The 10000-nt window shown below is 29.0% G+C and overlaps 1 protein-coding gene across 2 annotated transcripts in view; it reads left to right on the top strand.

The window, feature by feature from the left end:
* LOC115212932 (serine/threonine-protein kinase phg2-like) overlaps positions 1-4530 on the top strand; it is a 32971-nt gene extending 28441 nt beyond the window's left edge. The window contains exons 1-2 of one of the 2 annotated variants that reach the window (XM_036500749.1): positions 1467-1478; positions 2421-4530. In XM_036500749.1, coding sequence (XP_036356642.1) covers positions 2550-4316 — 1767 coding nt within the window. In that variant the 5' untranslated portion in view covers positions 1467-1478; positions 2421-2549 and the 3' untranslated portion in view covers positions 4317-4530. Of the gene's footprint in view, positions 1-1466; positions 1479-2420 lie in introns of those variants that run through there. The other variant, XM_029781774.2, reaches the window with a different exon arrangement.
* The last annotated feature ends 5470 nt before the right edge of the window (positions 4531-10000 follow it).

Raw genomic sequence — 10000 nt, forward strand, 5'->3', positions numbered from 1 at the left:
TCTGTTCCTAGCAGGTATTATTGATTAAAAAGGTCTGAGGTGGGTAAGGATGGAATGACATCACCACTTTTTTTAATTTGAATAATTTTGACACAAAATCATTTCAGATATCCTTTACCGGATCCCTTTGGTCATTCTACGGTTGTTTAGCTAATGGCAATTATTAGTTCTGTTCTCATCATCTGACTTCATCAGATTTCTGTACATTTCTTTATGTTTTGTTTGTACAAGATAAATCACTTTCCTGTGTCACAAAAATTATACTGCATGTTTAACAAGATTCCTAGTATCAAATCTTCAGGAAATAATCATAATTATCTCTGTGTCATACAAAAAATCAATAGCTTAGTCATATCTACGTGTGTTATGTTTATTATAGCAACTATTTCAAATGATTTATCTTTATATCTTGACCATATTTATTACCAGAAGCATTTAGTAGATTTATAATGTTTTGATAACTGAATGTAAAGAATGTAAAGAAATTTTAATTAAAAGTATCCCTAAGAACCAAAATTTTTACATGAGAGGAAATGGATAGCGAACATTTAAAAAATTTTTATTGATCTATATTATTTATTTAATTTTTTCCATTTTTCAGCAATGTATTACAAATTAGCTTTAAAAAAATAGAAGAAAAACCTGTTGGGAAAAAACAATTATAACATAAAAATTTAGTAAATTATTATTAAAATATTGAAAGGTTAGTAACAATAGTTGTGGCAACAAAAATAATATTTGAAATGAACATATTCAGTTTTAAGTGAGATTCTGTGGCTGAGCTGTTCAATCTCTTCTGTATTCTACAAAAACATTCAGATGAATTGTCACTCTGCCAAGAATGTTTACACATAGAATTCCAATGTTCTTACTGAGTTCAGCAAAAAGAACAGGTATTCAGGTAGCTCCTACACACAATGTGTATGTTGCATTCTTGTAGTTTGGTCTTTGCTGAAATCAGATCCACAAAACCTCTTATTCCAACCACATCCATTATTTACTTTCTGAAATTTTTTTGTCACCCTTCCACATTTTTTAATGGTAAGCCTAGACTTAATTTTCATCATGAAATTTTCAGGGAAAAAATTAAGATATTTAATTCATATTTGAAGACACTTTGTGTATGTCATTAAAATTGGCATTGGTTTTACTGAATTGGTGAATATATATGCAAATTTTGACTGTTAATCATTGAACATGGGGCATTCTTTCACTTCAGTCTTTGCTAGAATCATCTCCAAAAGCCTCTTAAACTAAATCGCATTATATTTCGTTTCTGGATTTGGTTTGCAAGGTTCTTTATATGAGTTCATGTGTTGAAGCACATTCAGTTGTGTCTGGGGAGAGTCATTTTCTTTTTGTGCCTTATAATGTAACACACACACCGGTAAAATTTCCACTTATTTCTTATTTTTTCTTATTTTTATAAAAATAAGAAATAAGTGGACATTTTACTGGTGAGTGTGTTACATTATAAGGTACAAAAAGAAAATAACTCTCCCCAGACACAACATAATAAACCCTATTAGTCCAAATTGCAATTACTTTTTGTTGCTCTTTCAAAATTATTTAATCTTGTACTCCATTAAAATTATTTGAAAAGTCAGCTACATATAAATATCTATTGGTCATTGAATAATGAACTCTGTGCTCTGAGTTAATTTGAACGATTCAGCATCAGTAGCATACTATATATTTCAATAGCTTACTTTGCAAGTCTTGGCTCAAATCTATAACTAAATGTAGGATTCAATGAAACAAAAAATAAAAATAGCAGAAAAGAAAAAAAGAGTTAAACTCCTGAGTTCTAAATAAAAAAAAGTCATTATAAATTATATAACAACCAAGAGGAAATGTGCGGTTATTGCTGTTGTTTAACACCAGGTTCATTTTAATGGTGCAGGTTTATGATCAAAGCATTCTAACTGTGACCAGCCTGTTTTTTAAAAGAGTACATTAAGGACTCTATGAGCTAATATGGACCTTGAGTTTCTTTTAAGATGGCGGGTTAGTTTGTGAGGAAAATTTAATTATTATTTCTAGCAGGTTGAGTGACAATACTGAATGTTCCAGGATTTGAATTTGGCTATATGTGGACATATCCATATCATTTTAGTATTTCTTTCTTTATGCTGGCATGAGGTTGGACAAAAAATAAAACAATGAAATAATTTGATGTTGGAGTATTAAGATGAATATTTATTCATACATGTGCACATGCGCACATACAGATGCATACATAAATATGAATGTAACTGGTATGTATCCCCATGTATGATAGACTGCATTTAAAATTGACAGTGTAGATATGTTTGTGTAATGAAGTTATTAAACAGATGTAGATTGCATATATTTCCCTTCTTACTCTACGCATTTAGTTGCAAAAATCTATATTTTCTATTTTCTTTGTCTATTTTCAGGAGAACGTGATAAAACTTTTTGTGAAAAGTTTACTTAACTTGCCAAAGGAGCAACGTGAAGACTAACAGACAACAATCTAAACAAGATTTTGCATTGAATTTTTGACAGTGTTACCTAGGAGCTAAAACATGCATGTTGAAGTGTCTGTAGCTCTTAACTTCATTATTTCCTACCTTTACAACAAACTTCCCCGGCGCCGTGTGGATATGTTTGGTCATGAACTTGAAAAGCGTATGAAAACAAAATTTAATGGCCACTGGTATCCTGAGCGACCCAATAAGGGTTCAGCTTACCGATGCATCCGAGTTAATGGAGAAAAAGTCGATCCTGACATTGAGAAGGCTGTTTATGGAAGCGGCTTAGAGATTGGTGAAGTCAGAAGTTATCTACCAGCTGATTTAACTCTTTGGATTGATCCGTCTGAAGTGTCATACCGTCTTAGTGAGAAAGGCACTGTCAAAATTTTGTATAGTGACAAGAAAGATGATGAACTTCTCGATACTGTTGATCATGAAGTACAGGCAGCAAACAAAGGCTTCAACCCAGAGGCTCAGTGCTTTAAGCCAATAGATTCTGTATCATCTTCATTGAGTAGTTTAAGTCTATCTCCGTCATCGCCAACTTCACCTGCTGGTTGGAGTACAGCTGCTTCCCCGTCCACTACTCTCTTCAGTTCAGCTGCAAGTACTAATATGTCCACAGTTGGTAACCAGGCTCCTGGCTCAACAACGCTCACTGTTGTTCATGCTCCATCTCCTGAAGCTGTTTCTACTACAGTTGCTGCCATAACTAATTTGTCCATATCTAATAACAACAACAACAGTAATAATAATAATAATAACAACAGTAATAATAATAATGATAATAATAACAACAACAACAACAATACCACCAGTAACAATGCAAACAATTCAAGTAATACTAACATATCAACTGCTGCAGCTTCAGTTTCTCCTTCTGCAACTGTCCCATCTTGTCAGCTTTCAAGTCCTGTCATCACCAGTGCTACTCCTGTCATTGCCTCGAGGCCTACATCTTTTCTAACCAAACCAAACCTGACATCTCCACAATTCACAGCTTCATCATTTGCACAGACTAAGTTTGGCTCTACCAAACTGAAGAGCCAGGTGAAACGTCCAACTAGATTGTCTCCTATTGAATTTCGAAACTACTTCCGACAAAGAGCTGCTGGTTCATCCCTCCAGTCTTCACCAGTGACCCCTACTGGTGGTAGTCTAATTGGACCTGCTCCCCAACCAAGTGTACCTGCAGTTGGTGTTTCACCAACTTTAGCTAATTCTGCACTTCGAGTTGGCATGGGTTTTGGTCACCCTAGCCCAGGTTCATCAGCCCCTGGTACAACACTGGCCACCCGCCCCAGATCTCTCTCTCCCCGTGATCCAAGGATTGAATTTTTATTTGAGCAACACCATCAACAACCACAACAACAGCAAGTGCAGCATCCACATCATAGATATATGGCATCTGTGAATCAAAAACCAATAGTTGCTTCTCAGTCAACTCTGCTCTCACCGGCACCCTCCCATGATGTGACAGCAACTTCTCCACTACCTCACCACCAACAACTCAATCAGACTCTCTTACAACCAGGAAATTCTCAAACACAACCACACCAATCATCTCCTCAACCACCTCTGCCCTCTCCATCATCGACTGGTTTGACTCTTCGGGATTTTTACCAGTCACCACTTTCAAACCCCTTTCAACTGTCTCCAGCTCATGGCAGCTTGCCCTTCACTGATTTTATGCCCAACACTTTAAGTCCTAGCAACCCTTTACTCCCGGACAGTCGTAAGTCTTTCATAGAAGCCCTGAGCAACATAGGCAATCCTGCATATAACAACCAATTCCATCATTTACTTGTTGCCAACTAAAAACTTTAAATATTTCTTTTTTAAATTTTTAACTGCTGAAAATATTCTTTGTATTTCTTCTCTGTAATAATTATTTTATTTACCATTAAAATATCTTTAAATTATTCCTCCTACATCTTGTACAAATTAGTTTACTGTTCTTTTTTTTTTTTTTTTTACTAGTGAGCATTGAGCATGTATTTATGCATGCGATAGAATAGGGTTTACAAATGTTGAAACCATACACAACAGAAAGAGTGCAACCTGTTGCACTTCTAATCTAACAAGAAAATGATTTTGTGTATCTGAAATCAATAGTCTAACAAATAAAACACAAACTAAACCTTACGAAATGACTGATAATGATTTTAATATTTTTTTTTTCCTTAGCTTTGGAATGTGAACACTATCAAACAAACAAATATGCATACCTACATACAAATATATATATATATATATATATATTATATATATATATATATATATACACATACATACATACATACATATATATATATATATTCATTCACATGCATACGTGTGTAACAACCGGCCTAAAAAGTGATATATAATAAGCACTAAGGATTCATATCTTTAATAAGTGAACTGTGAAATATTCTTTGCTGTTTTTTTTTATTTTTTTATTTTTTCTGTAGAAAAAAAACTGAGAGAGGGAGACAGCTGTTGGCTTCACTGTTATTATATCAGATAATAAAAAAAAAATAAAATCTGATTTCTAATTATTGATCACTAGCCTGATCTATCAGGAATAGTGTTTCAACTAAAGGTAATTTTCATCTTCAGAACATGTTATAAATAGTTACATAAACTGATACTCTTCTGGGTATGTTGTCACCTACTGCTTACATAAATGTTATTGCCAAAATTTTGATGAATATATTTTTTTTTAAATTCCTATTTGGCAATTAATGAAATATTAAGAAAAGAAATATAAAATTTATTAATGGTTTCAAATTGGAAGCTTACACACACACACACACACTAACATACACACACACACACACACAGACACACACACACGCACATGCATGTATTATAGATGTAAGTGTGTGTTAGGTGATAATATTTTGAAATTACAAAATATAAATGATACCAAGTTTTATTTGACTAAAATCATTTTTATGCTTGTTTATTTGCATCCATTCTACTTTAGTATTGAATATAGTTTACATAAATACATAAATTAAAATTTGTTCTTTTTGTAAGCACATGCAAGCCATACACACATACATATAATTACAGAATATACAAGTCTATTATGCTTGTTTATTTATCCAAAATAATGTATATTAAAAATAATGGAAAATATTGAAATAGTCAAATTCTGAAGCCACAATACTTTCATAACTTTGCAAAACTTTATTTGATGATAAAAATTTTACTGTATTTAACCTGCATAATTGATATTCATTTAAAAAAAATTTAAAGAAATAAGACACATGTTAGCAACCTGTGTACTATGTCCTATATGTGAATTTATATAACAATGTGCTATACATATATATGTATGTGAAGATGTGTATGTATGCATATATATATATATATATATATATAGCCTGCACATGCATATGTATATAAAAAGACTGAACATTAAGTCACAATCTTACTTTGATTCTGTGGTTCATGCAGAGAGTACCAAAAATATATTTATTATAACTCACAATATTAAAAAATACTGTGAGAATGAATCTGTTCAGTCTTATATTTTTGCTTATCTCTCCTTCTTCCTCCATGAATCTGGGTAGGGAAGAGAATGAATTTTACTTAAATTTGAACATTTTTAAACAAAAGATGAGGCAGATAAAAGAAATCATGTATATATATATATATATATATATATATATCATGAAGAATAACTGCATTATCATCAACAATTTTTATCTTCACTCCCTCCACAATATTGATTTTTTTTGCCCCTTTCTATTTTATATTCAGGTTGACTATAAAAAATTTTTTTTAGTTTTTTTTGCATATCAATTTGGCTAAACTTTATTTGATCCAATCTTTGGGATAGTTTTCTTTCATCTTTTGAAGAGCAATTTCATAAAGTCAGTTCTTGGTGTAGGGTTTTTTTTCTGTTTACCTTCCCAAAGATCTGTAATATATTGCTAGCTCTAGTTTAGATTTTTCTATGCATGTTGTGAGGCTTTTGATGTGGCTATGCCACTTTTATCACATCCATTTCGTATGTGAATCCAATGTACATTTTTTTTGAAGAATACAACAGCAACTTTCAAAAAAGAAAAAAAAAGATTAAAAAAAATGATTCATAGCCAATATTTCCCCTAACATTAACCCTGTATAATATCAATATCAACCAGCAGTATTTTCTACCTAGATATTCCCTTAAATTCATTGTTTAAAAATATATGGAAAAAAATATTTAAAAAAATCCAAGAGATTAAATATATATATATTTTTTAATTACTGCAACCAGCTGTTCCTTTTCATATAAAGGGTATTTTATTTTGTTGGCCAAAATTGTTTTTGGAAACAAATAGTCTTTTTCTTTTATTTTTCCATACTTTTTATTATATTATTTTCAAAATATGTATATTCTTAAAACGGCAGAATTTTATCATTTGACTTTTTAACCTAACATTTATTCTTATTTTTAAAATTGTATTCAGCTCACTTTCTTTGAAAGCTATATGTAAGGGCAGTGTGTGTTCGTATTCGTGTATGCCGAACAATGTATGCATACTAATTCTTGCATACACATGTGTGTAAGTATCTGTGTGTAAATCTGAGGCATTTATTTAAGTTGTATCAGTGAAAAGGAGTTAAAATATATATATATATGCTGAAAAAAATTCTATTTTTGTTGATATTTATAAATTTCCATATTTTTAGCTTCCATTCCTCTATGGTGATACTATTGCAGAAGGTTATGTGAAAGATGATTGATGTTGCATTGATTATAAATTATAGTGTTAATATACTGAGCTGGAATATATATATATATATATATATATATATATACACACACACACATGTTTGTATGTATGTGTATTGATCAATTAAAGCTGATAACATATCAATGGACTAAACGCATAGTCAAAATAATTGCTTTATTGTGTCTAGTTTGGCACCCTGCCATTCTGTTAGGATTGACTTGCTTTTCATTCCTATAAAGTCAATTGAATTGACAGTAAATTTTTTAAAACCTATTTTAGTAAAAGGTCCTAGTAAAAGGTCCTAGATGAAAGAAATTACTTTTAATTGCAATTTATTTTAACATATATTTAAACATATATAAATTACTATGTATTTTAACATGTGCTAAAACATATTTAAATTCAAATGTATTTTAACATAAAAAATAAATTTTAGTGACACAAATGGTATTAATACCAAAAATATATATATATATTAGTGACAAACATACATGTTTAAACCTATACATGTTTGGTAAATGACATACACATACATCAAGTATGTCTCAATTATGTTATTAATAGTAGAACTACCAGGAAAACTAAAAAAGACTCAGGTTTAAATCTTAATAGAATGTTCTATAACTCATGAAATATCTCGTTCATTGCATATTTAATGCACTACAGATGATCTCATCTTCATGTGGTATAACTGAGAGTAAGGCCAACTTGCAAAGCTTATCCTTCTTCAAGTATGGGATGACTTGGAAACAAAACAGCAAGTTAACATGACCTTGTACAAGAAGTTTTGTCAATCCCACTAACGGTTTTAATTATAGGTTCTAAAAACTGTCATGAATATCATTTAGTAATCATTTAGATTTATTGAATATGGTTTAAAATGAAGCACACTATTACAGTATTAGATATATATATATATATATATATATATATATATATATATATATACACATACACACACATACAAATACACACACTGTTACTTAAAATATATGCTTGGAAATAAGGCATAATGTGATCAAGAAGACAGGATGGAAAAAATATCACGAAATTTAAAAAACAAAAAAACTTATTTGAAAAATGTTTATATGTAATTTTTTCTTTAAGAAAAAGGAAGAAATAAAATCTAAAAAGTAAACATCACTTAAAACGAATATATCTTTTTTACCATGCTCTAAATTTCAAATTAGTATAAATTCAATCAATTTATGTGTGTGTGTGTATGTATGTATGTATGCATACATACGTACATATATATATATATATATATATATATATATTTATATCTGTATGTATCTGTAATGTATGTATGCATGAATCAATATATGCTTATACATATATGTATATATATATATATGTGCATATATATATGTATATATATATATGCGGGAATGTATGGGTGATGGTGACTTGAATTAAGGATGTAGGATTTTGTGGGTTATTACTGACTATATAATTTCCTCACACAACAAACTTCGATACTTATAGCTATAGAAAGCATATTTATATATATTATATATATATATATATATATATATATATATATTATATATATATATATATATGTATACATTTCTTAAAATGTTGTCAGATTTTGTATTTTCAACTGTTTAATTTTTAAAATGAAATTTTCAAAATTTTAAAATGTAAAAAATAAAAAGCCAAAAAAAATAACACAGATATCTTATATTTGTTGAAATCGAGAGGAAAGGAAGCCAGAGATGGGTACCTTGTTTAATATTTAATTATAGTTATTTTGAAATATCTCACAGATCTGGGTATCTTGAAACAATCAACTATATATATATGAATGTATGTATATATATTATATATATTATATATATAATATAATATATATATATGTGCATATATATATGTATATATATATGTATATATATATATGTGAATGTATGTATGTATATATATATATATATATGTGAATGTATGTATGTATATATATATATATATATGTGAATGTATGTATATATATGTATGTATATATATATTATGTATATATATTTATATATACGTATGTATACATATATGTGTATGTATGTATATGTATGCATACATGTGTATTTATGTTTATGTATATATACATATATGTATTTATGTATATGGATATATATATATGTGTGTGTGTGATATATATATATATATATATGTATGTATATATCAGTAAATTTGTGCATTTTTATACATGTGTATGTTAGTGTATATATGTATATATATATATATGTATATGTGTGTGATTGTGTGTAAACCAGTATTTCACAAACAATGTCTCAGCTTTATTAACCAGATGTTTTCTCTAAAATGTCCTGTGTATTTTTTATCTTGTAATCTTATCTGCTAATTCTGCTAGTTATGGAGCAGGTTTATTTCTATTTTATTTTTTACTATCTTTTTTTTTTTTTAATATTAATCTTCCAACTATTATTTTTTTTAATTGTCGATTTTACTTTTGATGAAAAAAAAACATGGTTTGTTAATTTATTTTTTTATAGTATTGTTAAAATGTCTGAATCTGTTGTTTTTTTTAATTTTATTTTATTTTTTTACTTTCTTGGTGGCTATATTGTTTCTCTAATGCCCTCTTGTGTTCAGAAACATTTAAATGATATTTAAATACAATATTCAAAAATTTGAAAAAAAAAAAAAATTTAAAAATACAATTAATATTCTTTAGTATATCCAATTATAACTTAAATTTGTGAACAACTGTTGTAACCATCAATAAACCAGCTGATTAATTTACAACATATTCTAAAGAATATCGGTAAATTT

The sequence above is a fragment of the Octopus sinensis genome, linkage group LG1 (assembly GCF_006345805.1).
Source record: "Octopus sinensis linkage group LG1, ASM634580v1, whole genome shotgun sequence".
Lineage (NCBI taxonomy): Eukaryota > Metazoa > Mollusca > Cephalopoda > Octopoda > Octopodidae > Octopus > Octopus sinensis.